At 37.9% G+C, this 21,479-nt stretch overlaps 1 protein-coding gene across 1 annotated transcript; it reads right to left on the bottom strand.

The window, feature by feature from the left end:
- Positions 1-220: 220 nt before the first annotated feature.
- On the bottom strand, positions 221-21,148 carry LOC149138854 (kinesin-like protein KIN-4A). The gene is made up of 27 exons (XM_089453194.1): positions 20,487-21,148; positions 17,989-18,135; positions 17,727-17,879; positions 16,211-16,464; positions 14,829-15,016; positions 14,621-14,745; positions 14,398-14,434; positions 11,669-11,760; positions 11,431-11,544; positions 11,195-11,308; positions 10,785-10,874; positions 10,105-10,297; positions 9,603-9,724; positions 6,838-6,936; positions 6,626-6,739; positions 6,410-6,526; positions 6,214-6,294; positions 5,732-5,803; positions 5,561-5,651; positions 5,437-5,465; positions 5,194-5,291; positions 5,023-5,076; positions 4,646-4,873; positions 2,406-2,535; positions 2,111-2,275; positions 1,053-1,862; positions 221-942 (listed from the first exon to the last, which is right to left on the bottom strand). Exons 1-27 carry the CDS (start codon positions 20,676-20,678, stop codon positions 529-531), a joined length of 4,323 nt encoding a protein of 1,440 aa, XP_089309320.1. The 5' UTR covers positions 20,679-21,148; the 3' UTR covers positions 221-528.
- Positions 21,149-21,479: the final 331 nt, after the last annotated feature.

The raw sequence follows: 21,479 nt of genomic DNA, 5'->3' as shown, positions 1-21,479 counted from the left end.
TCTCTAATGACATTCTATAGATCTTATTTGGGTTTCCGAGACGAATTTATTTCATTTCATTGTGTACCACGATAACATGAATATCAAAAACTCAGAATGATAAAATGCGCAATTGCTAATTTGTTCAGTCCCATGATTCAATATAACTTCAAAATGATAAATATGAAAACCCTAAACATTTTGTATGCAAAACCATGAGATTGAAACCAGAAAAACAAAATTTTCATCTCAATCCTCTCTCATGTGAATAAATGACACAACTGCGAAAACAGTTGTGTGAAAAAATGCTTACAAACTGGACTTCTGCTTGGCAACGGTCTGTATAGTCAGTCAGTCACTAATAATCATTCACAATAGATTTTTGATACACCAGAATATACAAATGGAATGGAAATTAGAGGACGGGGCATTCTCTTTTCCATCCACGCCCACCCCGCTATCAACCATTCAAGAACTGTAAGTTTTGCACAGCCCAAATCTTCCAAACAACTTTGTTAAAAAGAACCACTGAATAAATATCAAACAAAATTAGTTAGATCTCAAGTTCTCTTTTCCGTTCAATCCTCGGCCACATCTACCTGGACTTCCAGGACCATTACCAAATTTGTCGGCACCACCTTCTTCAGAAGCACCAGCATTTCGTGCTTTAAGAGGACTCGCTACAGAACTTGCATTTTTGTGCATACTCCTTGGCAATTTTAGAGGAATAGGTAACTCTTGAATGGAAGTACTCGTTGGTTCCTCTGTATTAGACGGTCTCGCAACATTGGATATATTAGTCACTGAAGCTCCAGTAACAACTGATTTAGTAGTTGATGTTGCAGATGCTGGTTCCTGTGGCTGGGCATTAGATTGGGGAGCAACTGGAACCAGCTGGACAAGTGACTTCTGCCACTTTTTCCGACGGTTTGCTTTAGTATTACCTTGATCATGAGAGGTGATCTGGTGCATTAAAAAATACTAAGAGTTAGACAACAAATAGAATTATAAGCACTGTTTGTCTCTAAACAATAGACAATGTAGACAAGTAAATACAGGATGCCAAATCATACCGTAGTGTTGCCGATATCAGTGAGGGGTCTGCGTTGATGCCCTTTCTGTTCTTCTACTTCACCTTCCTCTCTTGTATTTGAACCAACCCGCATTTCATGACTCGACAAATTTTCTTTCAGAGCATTCTGTAGTAATGCTGCCCCATGCACAGCAAGCAGTTGTTCGGCTGCTTTAGCTTTGACTTCCATTTCATTCAAGTCATCTGAATCAGTGTTGCCACTCTTGCCCTCATCCTTGTCTTGGTTTTGTCTTCGTGCCTTGTCGTTTTGGAGAGTCTTCACAGCTTCTGCCACTTCAAGTTGAATTGCAGCATCCACTGCGGATGGCTCTGCTCCCATATCCACGGTTTCCCTGTTTGAGCACCTGTTAGTTTTGCACCCACACTTGGGGCCACAGAGACTACCTGCAGCCTTGCAATCGCATTTCTTTGTCTTGCAACCCGAGTTGGCACTACATGAACAGCAGCCGTCTGCCTCTGATGACTTTGATTTATTTTCATTTTCCCCACATAGAGTCTCACCTGAGATATGGCCCGTAGACCCATTATCCTGTCCTTCATTTACTAAGCTGCCGCTTGACTTCCTATCTAAAGGTTTGGTTCCTGCTTTTGGCGCTTTTACGGCTCCAGCCACCAGAGAGGCCCTGTTCTTTTTCATTGTGTGTTTTTCCTGCTTTTCCCAATCTTCAGCCCAATCCTCATCTGATTCCTCGTCTGACTGATCACCATCTGATATGTCCATATCCTCCCCTTCTAAGATGTCAATCTCGTCACTATAGGCATAATTGTAGTTCTGGGCACCGCGTGAAGCCTTGTGGGATAAATAGATCGCAAGCACACAGAAAGGTAGGTTAGCCATTTGCCCCACCAACAAAGTAATTATGGTAATTGGAAAAAGGATTCATTCATCTACCCAACCCACCCTGGAATTCATGGAGCAAGAATAACATCTCAATCTAGCTTATGACTAGCTTATGAAATATTATTACTCTTTTGAATCACAAAACAAACTGAAATATGCACAAAAATAGATAAAAATGGAAAGGTAAATAGACATGCCTTTCGTAAATCATAAGGAAAGTTGTCATTCCCCGTGTTTGAGATATTTGAAATGTCTGAAAAGTTTGTGCCATTTTGTGGCTGTTTTGATGCAATACTGTCCATTGAACAAGATCCAGCAGAATTCACTTGTGTTTTTCTTCTGAATGGATTATGTGAGCGAACCTGTTATTAAATAATCAAGAGTCATATTAAGCCATAGAAAACAAATCATAACAATAATATTCTTGAGGTTTATATTTGATGTCTCAATTAAATTACCAATGATGGACTAGCCAGGGGTAACTGCAAGTACCTGCTCCTTCAATCGCTGCTGCTTCTCCAATTCCTTCCTCTGAGTTTCGCTCTGTCTTAGTAAAGAACCAAGCTCACGAATATTTTCTTTCATCTCCCTGATCTCTAGTTCCTTGTCTCGCAACTGGCACCTGGAAGTGATGTTTATGTTATTAAAAGGAAGCAGAGCCAACATACGTTCTTCTTTGAAGGCAACATTCTTGAAGAAGTAAATGAATACAAGTACCTTGGGATTGATTTCAACAACAAACTTAATTGGGAAGACTGCACGAAGAGAATTTTAGGAGGGTGGAAAACAGTTGTAAAGAGGCAAAGTTATGGGATTCGAAAACAACTAAAACCATTTTTGGACTCCTAGTTTGTCCAGTGATGCACCTCGGTCTCAAAATGGAAACAAATTGAGAAAATCCAAAAACGCTTGATCATGAGCAAGTTCAAAATAAAAAATTTGGTATCTTATGAGATAATGTTGAGTGAAACAGGAGCAACTCCCATCAAAACAATTGCTATGGTGCGGCTCATAAGATATCTAAAAAGAATTGAGCAAATGGGAGTAGGTAGATGACCTAATGTTATCTTCAATGAAGGCATGAGTGAAAAAAAAGAAAAACATGGATGAAACAAAACTATATATGGATGCAAAAATGGAATATCTACCTCAATGCCTGTCCCACAAATAGCAAGGAGTTAAAGGATTTTGTTATGGAAAATTTTCGTAAACGGGTATGGGGAAAAGAGTTGGGTAGAAAGTAGAAGTACTACATTGAGGAATTCAACTCTACGTGTGATCTACAACAAAAAGAGTTCATTGGAGCTCGCATTCCGTGGAGGGCAAAGGTTCTTATTGCTCAATTAAGAACCAACTCACATCAACTTCGGCGTGCAACAAGACGGTGGGAAAGGCTGGGAAGAACGGATGTGTACATTTTGCACGTTTGGGGCAGTGGAATCAAAGAAACATTTCATTTTGGAATGTGATGCATTCAAAGACATCAGAGAAAGTTATGGGAATATGCTAGCATCGGTTTTTTGGCAGTTTTTTCAGTGAGGAGATTGTCGGAAAGCTGGTCCAGCTCATCATCAATTTGAACAAAAAAATGATTGTTTTGCAAAAGACGAAAAGAAAGAAACTAATAGTCCCATAGACTATTTTTAGTCTCGTGAACGTTAAAATATCATTTCATTCACTGTTGAAATGTTAACACTTCCAAGCGAAGCTAATATTTTTAGATGAACAGAAAGAGCATTGTTTCAAGAATATCAAGACAAATGTTGTAGAGATGGGGATGGTTCTACATCTAAGATCACCTCTCGCACAATTATCTTTTCTAGCATGTAGATATGTTTTATTTATTTTCCCGTACTCAGCTGTAAAGTACCTCACAATGCAATGGACTCTAATTTCGCACAATTATCTTTTCTAGCATGTAGATATGTTTTATTTATTTTCCCCGTACTCAGCTGTAAAGTACCTCACAATGCATTGGACACTAATTTTTTTTTGTTGGTCGTCAACTAATAAAAAAACATTCATTTTATAAACATATTTATTACTTTTCTTATTGCAAACTAATTAAATTAATTTTTTTTTTCCAGAACCCAACTTATAATCAAAAGTAAATTTCGTTGATATTGTTATTATTAATCATATACGCTAAAATTAACAATCTTTTTCAATTTCTAGTTCTAATTTAAAAACATAAATTTATATTCATATTCATATTTTTTTCTGTGGTTCATGGACCCCGAAGGTCCACGGATTTTATTTGTACCAGGCAGATCCACCCAAAGGGATCACTTCCTGCTGGGGCTCAACTACAGAGCCTAACTGAGTGTCGAGAGAATTGAACATGTGACCTTCTCAATGGACTCGACCAATTGAGCTAACCCAATTGATATATTTTTTAATATAAATTATATTATTTTTTAATTTAATGTGAGCCTAACCCTGAGAATGTCCATGACTTCTCAATAGCAAAGGTGCTTTACCTACAAGGACTCGACCAATTCAACTAACCATTGGGGCTAAATTGATATATTTTAATATAAAATTTATTATTTTTTAATTTAATGTATTTACCGTGACAACATCTAACCCATGCTGGGCTACAGAGAACCTCATAGTGCAAAGACATGACAACTTGTATGCATTAAAGTAAATCACTGTAGTTTAATAGCTCCTCAATATTCAGACATTCAGTTTGAACTCTACCAATTCAAATATTATACCGTATAGCGTACCTTGAATATGCTGCAGCATTAAACAGAAAATTAAGTAAACTTTTCGCATCACCCATTGATCGCAGTTGACTCCAACGGCCACGTCCACTAAAAGCACGCTCACGTTCCTCTGCTTCAGATAGTTGTGATGCCATGGCCACAAGTGTGCTAGAGGAAGTGTTCAGCATGGTTTCCAGTAATCCGATCCTTGAATGCCTTGCACTTGGAGACATCGAAGGAGTACCATTACTGCAAAATCACAACCTTAGTAAAATTATCAACTAAAATAGGTATCTACTCCGGTCTTCATAATCACAAGAATGATAGGTTGCCTTGAACTCACAAAATGTACTGATAAATATGACATGAGTAAATACTAAAAAAGAATGACAACCCACCTTGTTTCATTCTCTTGCTTTAGTTTGGCTAGCTCCTTTGCCATTGCAGCCCTCCTGTATCAGCAATATGGCCGCAATTAATATTAACACCATGAAAGTGTGAGAAGTTAGAACGTAAACTATTCTTTTGTGACTTAAACGGAAAGAGGAATTTCTGTTTAGAGGTCTCACGCTTCAGTTTGCTTTTCATATTCAGAACGAACTTCGTGCACACGAACGACTACTTCTAGTTCATGCTCAAGAGACTGTTGCAAAGCTTTCTCGTTATTCTGGAATAACAAAGGCAAGTTAGTCTGTATTGCATCATCTTAAGCACAAAGTCAAAGTTTTCATCCCACTATTTATAAGCAGGTTGTAAAATATGAACCCATAACAGAAAAATAGTTTTACAAATTAAAAAGGAAGGAGAAGCACCTGAACAGATCCGTTACCACTTGCACTCCCTGAGATAAAACCGTTTAATATATCAGACAAAGTTATATTGTATTTGTATGATTTGTATTACTAGATAATAACCTTTCCACAGGTACCAACTTACCAGCATCACGCGATGGAACTTTGCGAGCTTCCAATAGCTCCTTCAGCCTCTTAGTAGCCATGGCAGCCTCTTCAGTTTTCCGTTGAAGAACCTAGGAAATACGGGAAAAGGGTTACAGGTTTGCACACTGAATACAGTTCCTTTAAAAAATCCTAGTTTTAGCAGTCTTACCATCTTCTGACGTTGATTTAAAGCTTGAAGTTTATGCATCTCATACTCATTTCTCCTTCCCTCCTTCTTAAGCTATCAAAATACAAGCAAAATATTTCTTAACTCCAGAAACATAGAAACGCCATGTATGTCTGCTAAAGTATTAAATGCAAATCAAATGCAGAAAACTCAATAAGTGTTTGTTTCATATTATAATAGAACATGCAAAATCATGATAGCTTGTCAACAAAGAAAATATGTCCAACACAAATTACACATTGAAGACAAATATTACAAATCTATGCAAGATAGAATGATCAGTCAAAATACTGTACGAATAAGGCATAAATGAAGCATAGGAAAGTAAGATGTGATTACAATTCATTGTCTACTTCCACTCCATGTGATTTCAATTCTGTATCTACTAATTCTTGCAACAACTATCAGAGAAACAATTGACCCTAATACTGTGGCCGAACACAGCACAATATAAATAAACACACCTGAAGAAGCTCCTTCTCACGAGAAGCTTTCCAATGACGAAACTGCTCTGACTCTTGCTTCATCTTATGTTGCAGTTGTACCTTTACAATAGATAAAAGAAAACAATAAACAAAGCAAATTCTGGATTCGAAACCATTTAAAACCTCTTTTCATCAAATAAGATGGCACATTCTATTGCTGAAATCAGAAACATACTTTATGTGTCTTAATCCGCTGTATTTCTTCTTGAAGTCGCTTTGCTGCTTCATCACTTTTTTGCTTTTGCTTTAAAAGCTGTGCCTGGTTTTCCTGCTTTTTCTTCAAGTCTGCAATCTGCATAAATAGTCACAGAATTTATTTAGCAAATGGAAAATTTTGCATATCTTCTGGATATTTATTCCATCTAGAAATACAGGAATCTCCAAAAATTACCTGTGATTCAAGTGCCTTCAGCTTATGAAGATATCCTTCTTGTATATTTTGTGCATTTTCATCAGTTGTATGTGAAATCTTTTCAAGTTCAGCTTTTAATCGATCCATTTCTTTCTGTTAAGATAACATTGGATAAGAACCGACATAATGAGAATTCAGTATTCTACTATTAAGGAAATAAACTATACTTGACACTAGATGGAGACAAATACCAGTAGAGCCTTCTTCTCTTCTTCAAGCTCCATAAACTTTTTCTCATAATGCTGCTTGATCAATGTAGTGTCAACCTTGCTAAACAATTTCATTTCAGCCTGAAACAGAAAAACCAGCACCATTATGTTCATTTTGTGCCTATTGCTATCTACAATTATCAGTTTTCAAGAACCGTTCCATACAACAATTACTTCAATCAAGCATAAAGGTAAACAAATTAATGTCTATGAAAGATACAATATAACCCACTATAACCTTCATATTGTCGGGGAACTGAAATTTCTACAAAGCAACAACAAAGGGTGCAAAAACTGAATAACCACCCAAACATTTCGCAATGTGCAATGTAGTTTAACTACTAACACTGAAGTGCAATTTTCAATGTAGCAATTCCCTCAATTTGAATCACGGTTTTCTTGCCAAAATAAGGGTAATAACGACAAGGGTAAAATCAACAACCTACCCTATCATCTCTTTGGCTTCTGTATCTTTTTTTAAATAATGATCATTAACTGTTTCTAGGATTTGGTAACAAAAGACTTGGATTTGGTAATGAAAGTGTACTAGACATTGTGGTTCTCAAATTCATTTTTACTAAATTCGAGGGTGCAACCCTCTATTTTCAGTTTCTTCAAAACCGTTATGAAATGCTCTGCAAATCATGGAGTGACATGACCTTGTCACATTACAATACTTCCAACATATCAAACGAGCCAAAGCAGCATGGGTACAAGAAGGGCAGGGTATGTCGAATACAGCCTGTGGGAAAGTAGTGCAAAGTATGATGGAGCATGAAAAATAATGCATGACAGGTATGAGAGGCACAATACTGGACTATAGATATAAATAAATAAGCACATATCCATATCTACAATGAAAAATGCTATCCTCCGGTACCCAAAACCTTGCAAAGAATACCAGGTACAAGTCTGGGCATTACCCCCAAGACAAGGGTCTTCCCCAATTCAGGCCACCCTAACATGTACGTAGGCTATTCTACAAAAGAGACTTACAGTGTAACCTTTAGCATCTTACTTGATATTTCTTGCAATGTTCCAGGCAACATCAAATTGCCATAGCAGTAGGACCAAAACCCATAGGTCACATGCTATATCTTTGTGTTATTTTGGTTAGTAACATTTGCTGTTAGAAGTACAGTGATGTGTGGTTTGACGGTAAGTCACATGGGCGAAGCCCGGGGAGACCAAAGTTCAAATCTCATTGAGTACAATGACCTGCTGTGGTGGCGGCTAGAGGGGCGGATTCCCCTTTCCCGTGAGTCTGCTCTTGCTAAAATCATCAGAACTTAGTATACCTGACTTGCAGGTGGTTGGTTATGCTCTTGGTGTTATAGTGGCAGCTATGAGGTTTGATCCTGGCAGTTACCGATTCACGATGTGGTTAAAAAAAACATTTGCTGTTGAAAATCTGCATTGTTTTTGGCAATGTTTTTATGCAGGACTCCTCCCTTGACTGTTTAGAGGTTGTTGGGCCCAGTGGGAGCTTGCGCCGAGGTGACAGTGGGTTTCTACCTTGTGGGTGCCCATCTAGCAAGGCTGCTGGAACCTTAGCAGCCATGCTAAAAAGATCAGTAACAGGCCCAAAGTCCCCCACTCTAGTTCAAAGCCCATTCCAGACTGGAGTCATCTTATGTCTTTATAGAGTTCAACTAGCCCTCCTGGGTGTGTGTGCATTTGGTTCTCAACTTGCCCCCTTTCATGTATTCAATAAATGCACTTGGATATCTCTCGCCATCTAAACAAGACTTAAATTAGGGTATTTGTGAGGATGTTTACAAACAGTACACCTTCCAATAATTTTTTACATGGAGCACTTTTTGGAGCAGATGCCCTCCTTACATGTAAACTCTAGATGCATGCACTCATGGTCACTTTTGGTGGGTTCTCAGAGAATCCAAGTTGAGATCAATCACCACCTTCAACAAGAGCCTAAGATGCATATACATCGCATTTTTCATTGTCCCCTTCCACCTCTTTCTCTAACCCAACTCCTTTCCCTTGCTCTCTTCATGACAAAGGTTTTTAAGTTTATAATATAGATCTTGGTGTTTACTAAGAATGCCTCAACTGAAGGCCCTCAATTTTCCCCTCTAAATGGAGTAACAAAAGACATCCAAAGACCCAACATACCTCAAAAGCTCATATTGAAGAGACCTTATGTCTCCTCTTTACCCCCTCCCAAAAGGGTCAGCCAAATTTTTTGAGACCTGCAAGGACTTCTCATTCCAAATCACAAGCCATCCATCCACCACCCACTAGCTCCCCCTTCCCACCAGACTACTCACTAGGTTCACCAAAGAAGCAAGTTTTGTAGCAAGAGATTATTCACCAGAGGATTACGATGACAAGCCCGCCTCTCAATGTCTCACTCATCCTTCTTTGCTAGGTCCAACAAGTTTTGACATGCTCCCTCTCTTTTATCTTTTGAGCTTTCATTAGCTAAACACCGAATGGCTAATCTCTTGCTCACCTTTAGATCCTTCCTTTTGTACTAACACTAATTGTACTATTTTATTTCTTTTGACCTACTTTTCTGGTCTTTTGTTGGACTATCTATGGTTATTGATCTTACAGTTCTATTGAAATGATGGGATTATAATAAGTACGCATAGCATTGCTATCTTACAAAGTTTCTTTCGTATTTTAGTTTCTTTGTCGCATTTTTCCCTTAGTTGGTGCTCACTATACTAATCATTCATATTTATGATATTCCTATTGAAATAAAGGGAAAATAGAAACCATACCTCTTTCTGCTCCAGGCGTTTGTCTAGTTCTTGCAACTCCTTCCCCATCTCATCTTGTAACAAAGAATTCTCAAGTTCTTTTGTCACCTCATCTTCTTCTTCACCTTCCTTAGGTTCATCACCTGCAAAGAGGTAAAAAGGTAAGATGTCTTGAGATTGTGTGCCTTTGTTATTTCACAACACTGAAGATGAGAAGCAAAAACAAACATACAACAACTCATAAAAGGCAAATAAATTATCTCAAAAGGGCCATATGCATCAAAACAATTAAAATGGCATAATCTAACAAGGTGACTTCCAGGCATATTTTCCAATTGATTTTGCCCAAAATTTCATTAGAAATTGGGAAAATTGCCCCAGGGCTTTTCCAGGGTGCTGAATCCATTTCTGCATTAAAAAATGCAATTTAAACGACAAAACATACCAAGAATTGTGTTGCTGGACTCTGGCAAAAAAGGCAAAAAGTTTCCTCATTAGGCTATGACATTAAATACTATCCTACCTCCAACATCAAGAGCCTGCAAGTCTGCAATGTCTGTAAAGGCTTCATGAGATGATACCAGCGTATTATTATCAATATCAAGACTGGATCGAGTAGCCCTGGTAGGTTGAGAATTCACTGAAGCTTGTAACCGTTGCACTTCATTTTCCAGCTCTTGTATTTTTGACAAGTAACCTTTGATCAAATCCACACCCTACAGGCCATAGATTGTAGCAATTCAGTTTACAACTTCAACCATAAATCTCCCAAAACTTGTGGGTTAGAAACATAGAAATGAGAAACCTTTTCTTTTAAAAAGGTAACCATTTGCAGAATTTAGAACAAGCATTTTTTGGGGTCACACATCAATTCTAAACACTCTTAGAGAACAAAAGAACAAAACAATTAATTGTGGTTCAATCCTGCAATTATATTCCTCTCCTTAACAGAATCAGTTTCTTGGTACAGTTGCTATACTCAATATTACATGTCTTCAGCATGTGATTGATTTTGTTGTAATGACATTTTCATATCTTTTCCAAGTTGATGACTTAGTTTTCAACTTTTCACCAAAGACTGCAATCCATTTCAGGAAAACTGGAAAAAATCACGAGCAAAAACCAGATTTCATGGTGAATCACAGACAATTCTTTTATAATCATGCATTACTACTAAAAACAGTTCATGAATAGACTCCAAACCTGGGAATCATCATCATCATCATCAATCTCTTTCCATGTCTTTCCATTACGTGATTGCTCCAGTTTCAGACACAACTTGTCTTTCAGGATCTAGTACATTTTAAACATTAAGAGAGTAAACATGAGATCCATAAGAAATTCAATATGTAAAATAACAAACACAAATAGCATCAAAACAACCCTATAGCTTTGTTCAAATATATAATCCTGCAAAAATTCACTTGCCAAACGAATACTAGAAAAATGAAATACAAATCCAGGGCAGCTTTCAACCAACAAAGAAACTCACATGTGTAACAACTGAGAAATTAAGAGAAAATTTGTGGCTAATTCAAGTCTAATGAGAAATTACTAAATGGCCAACACCCCAACTTCATTTTACAATTAAGAAACAAGCAAAGTCAATGAACCTGTGCATCCATCATGCGTTCTTCTAAAAGTTGGGAGCTTTCATGACACTCTCGGAGCTCCTGTCGAAGCTCTGCATTGCTTGCTTCAAGCCAAGAGATTTTATGCTTTAGAACCTGCATATCACAAAAACCATAAGCCAGAACTCAAAATTATATGCCCTTCCATATTTAACCTATTATATGCATCCTCTGTGCAAGAAAATTCATGTCCACATCTTTTATAGGATTTATATTACCTGCACCTCATCAGATGAGACACCTCCAGCACGATAACAATGAAGCTCAGCTTGCAAATACTCTAACTGATTCCTCATTCTTTGCATCTCAGCAACTGCTGGGTCACGGTTTATCTAGCAGAGAAAATTTGTCGCTTATAAACAGAAATTAAATGGACAAAAGAGAATCTTGGCCAGGAGCATTTAATAAACCAAATAAATAAGTATAACCTAAAAAAAAAGAACTAGTGCTACTTACAATAGCCTTGTTCTGAATGTTGCGAGCTCGATTTGCATACTTCAGAGTATTGAGTGTTTCTTCAGCATTTGTGTCAGCAGGACTGACACAGGCTGGCAAATATACGAATAAAATGAGATCTCTATGTAGAAAGAGAAACCAACATCAAAATTGGCCAGCTGGTAAAGATAACTATTGGAACAATTCAAAAGTTCAAACCAAACCAGTTCAATCTTTATAACCATGCACCAGCTTAGAGAATCGAAGAACAAATGTGAAACAAGATATAAAGATAATCAAATAGGTTGGCTCCATCTAGATATTATGCAGACTACATATGTAACTATCATATGTGGAGATTTTATCCAATGACTGAAACCCATAACTGAACCTGCTCCAACTCTCACTTCTTCACCACTCCTGATCACTGGTTAAGTCATCAGTAGAGCCTTCCAATGGATTGAAACATTTCCAATGCTCTTCCTGGGCTTCCTGGTATACTTTAAAAACCTTCCAGACGAGGTGTTTCCTTCTTGTGGCTCATATCAAAATATTCAGTGCCGACTCAGGAAAGATTACCGAAAAGGAACAGGGATGGCCCAGAAACTTGTCTATTGTGTAGAAGGGGTGAGGAATCTATTGTGCACCTGGTGATTAAATGTCCATATGCCCAACAGTTGTGAAAGAAATTGAACAAATAGGTGGTGAACCATACATATGTTTAAAATGTTGAATTGGTAATCAGTTTGAAAATTTGGCTGGAAAAAAATGAAAAAAAATTCAGAGCAATTATGTGTCTAGTGCTGTGTGGGATATGCTAGTCCAGAAATGTCCAGGTTTTCAAAGGAAAGTATATCCCAAACTTTTCAAGTTTTTGCCTGTTAAATCTCAGATGGATTATTGTAGAATGCCTGTACAGATTGCAGCCCACATCAGATAGTTGACCTGTTTATTGATAAATTTCTGGTGACTTGTTTATTGAAAAACCTTCAGGATTATTGCAGTGCTGAAGGTAGCATTTATATCTCTGAATCTTGCATCATAAAATTAAATATGGTATTGGTAGATGTACTAACTATGCAGAGTTTATGGCCCTGATGATGCTGTTTAAATTTGCAATTGAGCGGGATGTCAAACAGATTCAGACATCAGAGGATATTCTTCTTCGGTAATTAATTGGATGAAGGGGATCTCTTCAGATTCAGTGTAAATTTTGAGCCTTTAACTAATCGTCTACAATAAGTGGCACAGTCATTTGATTTGATCACATTTACATATGTTTATTGAGAGCATAATGTAAAAGCAGATTTTCGCATAGAAGGTCAGCATTGGCTGAAGGCAATGTTAACAGAGGAATATATAGAGAGGGAGATACATGAATAATTTCTGAGAACAAAAGTTTGGATCTGGCCAGTCCTCTTCTTGGAGGACTGTTCAGAATACAGAGGAGGACTGTTCAGAATACTTTTTCAGACTGGTCTCTCTTTTATGCTGTTCAGGGTACAGTCACATACTCTCTCATCTGAGTATAAGACTATAAGCACTTGAAGAATGTGATCTCCATTCTAGTAACATAAGAACAAGTAAAACAATGCACTTCACCAACACTTTGCACCAAAGAGTCAAGACTGTAACATGAAACAGATGAGTGCAATTCTTTCACTTCCCATCTATCCTCAAAACATTTAGAATAGATGAGAATACATGAGTCTTATTTCACTCGTGTCAAATCAGAATCCCAAACCAGTATAGCATTGCAAACACACATACTAGAATAGGGGAGAATACCTTCAATATATGGAAATGCTTTACGAGGAGATGCATAACACTAGGAAGGATGACTGAACGGTGAGGATGTCTTAGATGTAACTTTAGGATCTAATATTAATGCTGGCTGTCTTTTATGCTGTTCAGGGTACAGTCACATGCTCTCTCATCTTAGTATAATAAGCACTTGAAGAATGTGATCTTCATTCTAGAAATTGCATTTTGTTTCCATAGGAAAAAATATTAAGGATAGTCACATAAGAAACAAGTAAAACAATGCACTTCACCAACACTTCGCACCAAAAGACTGTAACATGAAACAAATGAGTGCAATTCTTTCACTTCCCATCTATCCCCAAAACATTTAGAATAGATGAGAATACACGAGTCTTATTTCACGTGTGTCAAATCAGAATCCCAAACCTTTATAGCATTACAAACACACATGCTAGGAATGATGACTGAACGGTGATGATGTCCTGGATGTAACTTTGGGATCTAAAATTAATTTGCGTAAGTAGGATAAATTTTAATTCATAATGTTGCAGGCTTTACTGTTGGATCCTTCATTTAAAGATGATCACATTTTAGCTTCTCAGCAGACCCCCATGACCCAACCATTTCAATTTTTGTATGCATTCAGTATTAATATATTCAGATACCCAAGTCATTCCATAGATGCAAACACTTTACACTTGAGTGGGCCTAATGGTTAAGAACATGTGTTTCATCCTAAGAGGTCGCAAGTTCAAAACCAAGGGGGGTAGAGTATGTATGCCTTCGTAGACTTAGCAGTCAAATCGCTGTGCAGAGGTGGGTCTCTTGTCCCACAAACAAGGGGGTCTCATACACCAATTTGGTGTCTGGCTTAGCTGTGACCTTAAAATTGGATAATAATAAAATAATAACTATTTACAATAACAGCCAAATCGATAGCATCATGAAATGTAAAACCGATCACAAAAGGTTAAGCCATGACTTACCAATCATTACAGTTCTGCTGTTTCCTCCAAGAGAATCCTGTAAAATTACATGAATTAGCAGGAAGTTGAATAAGAATTTCAAAATAAACATTAATCTTAGGGTCTGTGTCTCCAAAGATATCAAAATCATAATCACTCAATATTTTGAAGCTCCTATGTGCAAGGGATTTGCATAACAATACAAGACTAAAAATATATGATCATGATCATAGTACAAACAAACCTGCAAGAGGCGAGTCAATTTACTATCTCTGTAGGGAACATGACCACCTTCTTTGCGCTTTTTCTCATCTCCCAATGCACTTATGACATTTCCAAGTGCCAATAAACCCTTGTTAATGTGAACACCTGTAAATAAAGAAGATTAGTATTAAGCTATGAGAATTTCACACACCAGAGCTAGGAAGATTTAAGGTAGAATGGCCATGTACCTTCTTTGAAGCGGAGACCATCCGCACCTGTCCTCTTGGCTCGTTCAGAACCTGCAAGATCCACTAAGTGAAGCTTTGCACATACAAAATCTTCACACCGATCTTCTGCAGTACCTGGATCACCACTTAATGCCGCATCCCATTTCCTCTTATTCACCATGTTGATTGTAAAGATAGCATGGGAACGACTGTGGAATACAAACAAAAAATCCAGTAAGGGCAACAAATAAATAGAAGAGGAGCCAAAGCAAAGCCATTCTACAAGAACATCAATGTTAACAAGCCCAGGGTTTCACTGGAACCTAACATTTATCCCCATACAAATACATTAGAACAAACTTCAGAAAGGATCGTCCAAATTCCCAGCTCTCAAACTCGGAGTGCAAGAAATAGTATTGTCAAGGGCTGACACTTTACCAAACAGTGACACTACATTAATTAGTAGATTACTTGTTATTACTACTCTCATAAAAGAAAGGAAGCTGAAACATGGGGCAAGACTGTTAATACAATGCAAGGGTAGCAAAAATATAATGACTCTGATTTTGGTTTTCTGAGTAGTCACAAAAGAAATCAAATGTCTGCTTAATGTCTGATATAATAAGATAAGATAAGTTTATTAATGTCCAAAGAATGACCAGAAAAGCAGGTCAATGGGACTGAACAATACAGCCATTATCAATACAATGTGGGAGTGCAAATGCCGCTCCTAGAAAATGCAGAAATTTACAGAAAAGAGGTAGATAAATTTTATTTATGTCCAGCAAATGACCACAAAAATAGCTCAGTGCAACAGAGCACATCAGTGTAGGAGAGAGAGAGATAGAAAAAGACAAGCACTGAAAGTCTAACTAAAAGCTAAAGATAAAATATAAAAGTAGGTGCAAGTTCAAGAAAGATGCAAGTACAGAACAATTTCAATCATTTAAAGTATATCCTCTATTCATTGTAGATAAGAATCTGTCTTCATTGGTGAGTGGAGGGCAGAATGTAGTGCAGTTCAACCAAAACAAAAGAGTACTTACAAGGGATACAAGACAGCTTTAAAATAAAGTAAATCAAGCCTGATCAAAAAACACATCTAATCAGATACCCTGAAAACAACTGAAACATGTTGATTTAATGTCAACAAGACAGGCATAAGTCTACAGCAAATGTGACAATACCTGTCACATTTACATATCTTAATTCAATGTTACAAGCATACCTTATCAGTGGTGACTTAACAGAAGAAAAAAGAATGAATGTGGAGAGCAACTAACACCCCAGAGGACCTTAACCAACAGGTATAGGAATGCTTAAAAAACATTATATGGCTAAGGAATTCAAAAAATGGAATAAACCATCTCCTTACATTGCATATTAGTTAATGGTAGACCAACCTGGATTGATTATTCATGTTAGTGCTTCCAGTAGCTCGACACAACGACCCTTGAGCTAAAACAGAAGCCATTTCTTCTTGAGCGGTGACATCTATCTCTGTTACACCTGTAAGATTTATTCCACCATTAGCTGTTTCCCGAATTTGTATGGGTGCCTTTACATGGAGTGTTGGCTTTCCACTACCAGGACCATCTAGCTTCGCTGCAGCTGGAGGATTTGGGTCAAGTAGATCATGCACTTCTTCTTTCAGAATCTGCAACCCAACATTGTAAAACTTTGCATTCAATGTTTATAGAAGTGCCGCATTATTATTTTGAACACAAAAGACAATCAATCAAAGCACGGCTTCATGTATAAAGTATTTTCCACAAACAAGTCCCATGTAGGATGAAAGCTCGCATTGAATATAACATATCAATAATAGTAAACATTGTCAAAGTAAATTAGCTTATGGGTTGGTAAAGTAAAGTAACTCAAGCCACTTAACCATTTCTACTTCCATTTCTAGCACACAAGTTGTAGGAAATAAAGAAAATGGCTTTTTCTCTATATATTTTCTCTATTAATATAAGAAGAATTTCCTCAAAAAATAATATGAATACTTTAACAGCATGTCACAGTTCACCTGAAACAAAATTTCATAAACAACACTTCAAATTTCAGAAACAGAGAAACAACATGTGTGCATGTGCACATGCATTTTTCCTAAGCAAAATTCCACCTACTTCAGAAAAATAAGCAAGCCCACAAGTCACTGGAAAAAATCGTGAATGTGCCAATTTTTTAAAAATCCTTCTGATAGGGGAAGATTGTGTTCTTCTATCCCAGTTTAACCACAGCTCTAGTGTCGATGCTAGAAGCTTTGATTTATATGTGGTGTTGTTTTAAGTTTATATTTTAATTTAGTTGAAGAATAATAACCAAACTTTATGCATTTTTTCTTGTTCATCAAATTTTTGCTGAGCTGACAATTTCAAACCCTGGGCATGTCGTTGCTGAGTCCGAGTTCTGCACGACTACTCCTATCTTCTTTCATATCTTCCATTGGAGATGCAGCAGAGTCTTGGCAAATTGTCCTTGTGACGATGGAGAAGATGCAAAGCTTCCATTTTGTAGTATCAAACACATGAAACTTTTATTGAAAAGTTGGTCCTTGGAAAAATACGCATATATGGGACTCGAACAACAAAAGGATAGCTTCCATTGAAGATGCAGCAGCTTCTTGCCAATTTGTCCTTGTCATGGAGTAGATGGTCTACACTTTTAGTATAGGATTTGTGAAGCTTACATTTTAGTATCAAACACATGAAACTCTTATTGAAAATTTAGAACCTGGAAAAGTATGCATATAGGACACAAACCACACAAGGATAGCTTTCATTTCTTAGTACCAAACACACGAAACTCTTATCAAAACATTAGGACTTCAAAAATGATGCATAGATAGAATTGAAGAACACAAGGATAGGCAAAGCAAGCAAGTTAGAGTGCAAATATAAGAAGCAATAAACCAACCTCAATAAATGAAACCTTTAACAGGATTTCTCCCTTGTCCTTCAACTCTTTGACTTTTTTAAATATGGCCTCCATAACCAAAGGAATAATTCCTTCTGTGTTTCCACCAAGTGTATATCCTGTTCCCATTGTGTATGTCTTTCCCGAACCAGTCTGCACCATGAAGACATAAGATTATTGCAGAAAAGGAAGCACTAAGTGTCTGCCACTAAAACTCTCAGAATTGCTCAAGACAGTTATGTATTGACATCTAAATGTGCACCTGACCATATGCAAGAACTGTAGCATTGTATCCCTGGAATAATCCATCAACAAGTGGAGCAACACACTCTTCAAAAATGGCAGAGGAGGGAGAAGCCGTACTACCATAAACATGATCAAAGGTAAATGAATGAGCTCCAATTTGAATCTGCAAAAAGCTCAAACGATAATCAATCAGACTTTTAATGAAAAATGAAAGGATAGAAAACATTGTAAAAACAAGAAGACATTATAGAACCATTTTCTCTTTCTGCATCTACAAACCCATCTAATCTTGCTATTTTCTCAATCATAGGCTAAGTTTACTTACAATTAACAGTAATTACTGCCTTGTTAGCACTGTATTTTCTATTGAAAATCTCTATAGGATAAGATAAGATAGAGTTATTCAGTGTCCAACAAGTTACCACAAGATTAGGTCAGTGGGACTAAAAAGGTAAGTCCAGTGGGAGTACAACGTGGGAGTGTAAAAAGAGCAACTACTATAAATGCTGAGAGCAAAAGGGGAAAAGTGAAAACAGGAAGCATATAGCTAAGTGAATCTCTAAATCTGATCAAAGAAACCCAAAAGGTACAGCAGGGAGGTTCCAAGACCGGAGATCTTTGTGCTGGACAAAATAGAGGGACAGACAGATCTTTGTGCCTCCTCGTCTTGATGACTGAGGACAAGAGCAGTAATCGTGGTAGTAGCTCACTGTTGGAGTCCTCTGTTGGCATGATCCTTGGGGGTGTAGGGGGCCAGGGGCGGGATTGGTGGGGCTGGGGTTGGGCAAAGGAGGAAGGAAGCCCTGCTCTCCTACCATCAAAGGTCAAATTAAAAAAGCTCCAGGGAGAACTCTGGCTGCTCAGCTAAGTCTTGGGGGCAGCATGGAAAGTTAGGGGTAACCCTGTTCTGTACCCACATCTAGAACTGGTCCATCTGTCACTCTGATAAAGCATGCTCAATTTTATTCAATTTTCTCAGGACTTAAAATATGATCTTTTCAAACAAATGGCATAGTAAATGTTATGAATGCAACTTCCAGGAATTTCAACTGTTGGAAATTCAATATACCTCCAGGCAGCTGATGTTAAGTATTTACACAGGTTTATGCTAGTAAAAATGTATTTTCACATGGAGAGAGAGAGAGTCTTAATGTCAGACAAAATCTCTTAATGCTTCTGAAATGGATACTTCTACTCCTTTAAATTTCAGTCCAAAGAGGTTGAACACAATTTCTTTGGGCCATATTTTTGGACAACATGATATTTCCCAAGGAATAAAATCCCACAAAATCGTTCCAATTTATGTGGTTGGAGTTATGAGTTGCCTCACCTTGAATTATAGTAGTTGATAATTAGAAGTGTTATTTGTTCTGGTCTCATTGGCTCACAAAAGATGATTAAATTTCAAGACTGCTGCTGCTCCTATATTGTTTTATAATTCCATTGTTGGATAATTAAGGAGGAAGAAACACAATTTAGTTTTCATTGTCCCCAAACTTACGATTTTATCACTATATATAGAGCACAGATGGTACTTCCTATCTGGACACCGCCAGTACCATTCTAACACCATTTCTATTTCAGAAAGGTAATGCATCCATTTTAAATTCATTGGCTTAAACTGTCTGATAAGAACCTTAGATTTTGACTCTTAACGAGAAACAGAGAAGCTCAAAATTATTAGTTCAGATACATCAGGTAAGTGTCATGAATAGCCAAATCGAAACTCTAAGAAAAAAATGCAGTATAGTATTAAATGGTTAGACATTTAACAGAAATTAAAGAAAGCTTTTAAATAAAGCAACCCGAGAACACAATGGATCTAGAATCTGCTTTTCTAAACAATGTAATATAACTCTTTTAATCGTGATTTATATCACAAACAAGAAATGCCGTCATAAACTAAAACCTTGTTACATGATGATTATAATAACCTTTTTCTACAGCCTCTGTTCTATTGACATTCACACTTTGATTATCAATAACTAAAGGCCATCCTCCTTGCTATCATCGAGATGGCTTTAGCCTTTAACAAAACGCTGAATGCGGTCAAGACAAATGGTAACCGAGACCGCACAGAAAATTGAGCTTTTCTGCAATTATAATGGGAGAAGTGGTAAGCTTGAATACCGACCAGGTGACTCAATCCCTGCTTCTTAGATCATCAACTGCATTTAAAGTTTCCGGCATTACGTTTCCAGACAATGAAATTTATCCAGAAAAGGAAGAAAAGAAAAAAAGGAACAAAACCCGAACTCGACTGAGCCACACCGTTATATGACGGCTGCGCTAAAGATGGAGGGAAACAAAGAATAAAAGACAGTAAATGAAATTTATCTACATGGGCCAATATCCAGAGGCCCTAGGATTATATTCAGCAATGCCCAACCCTCAATATTTAAAGGTTCTTCCCAATGCCAGACGTAAAGAAGGCAAATCTAGGATTTAATTGCAAAAAATTGTTGTGCCCCGCTATAAGTAACCGGGAAACAAAATTCAAATGCAAATAATTACCTGAGGCTCGCCTGGAACAACGGTGATGCAATCTTTACATCCCTGAGCGCGCTCAAATCCAATGAGAGGCCGAATGTGGACGGCGACTTGAACACACTGCGGAACATCTTTCTCCGGCGCTCCGTCATTGAATGAAGCAGTACCATGCCCTCCTCCTTTGACGTTGCCATCGCTATTCCCGTTGCTGTCCATGGCGATCCCCGAACGAAACCCTCGCTAACAGAGAAATTAGCCGATCGATCCCCGTTGCCTGCAGGCTCGAAATAAAATCTTGAGCAAAGAATGGCAAGCGGCCGGAGCAATGTGAGCTCGAGCTTGGAAGGGAAGAATCCGTTAAATGCTGCGTATTCGAACCTCTGACCGGCTACCTACACTGAAAAACTCTGAATTTGTTACTATGACCTTTTACTTTGATTGAAAACGAAGCCTTCATTCTTCGTTCTTCTTCTTCGTCGTCGTCGTCGTCGTCGTCTTCTTCTTCTAATGGCGGTGGCCTCGGAGTTCAGCAGGCGATCAGGCGCAAATGGCTCCTGCTCCCTTTAAACGCATCGTTCGCTATGGTGTTAACTCCCAGCCAGCGGACTAGGTTTCCGGGCTGAAAATGGCTGCCATTTTCTCCTGGGGGATGCAATTAAGGGGATTCAACGGGACTCGAACGTTGGCCGTCGGGCTCCTATATTCCTGTACATGTATGTATGTATGGGGTCACGGACGTCACATGCATTTAATTATAGTCATGAATTTGATCATGTCCGGCGGGATTCTGATTGGATCCTATGGGAGGCTTACCCGTAGGGCTTTCAAGGCCACGGTTCCGTGGAGTCAAAGGCGGGCAATGTGGTCCCATGGGACCATGGGGGTTGAGTATTCAAATTTTGAAAGCTGTTGACGTCATGGTGGTGAACGGGTATGCTGCTGATGGCCATCATGTCTATTATCAGTCCAACCACCATCATTTTCATTGCAACGGTTAGATTGGATTCGAAAATTTGA

This window comes from Pinus tabuliformis, chromosome X (genome assembly GCF_031772625.1).
Source record: "Pinus tabuliformis cultivar Carrire ecotype Pingquan chromosome X, CPIR1, whole genome shotgun sequence".
Classification (NCBI taxonomy): Eukaryota; Viridiplantae; Streptophyta; class Pinopsida; order Pinales; family Pinaceae; genus Pinus; species Pinus tabuliformis.
Note: the sequence above shows the minus strand (reverse complement) of the source record. Positions and strands in the feature narration are given on the sequence as shown.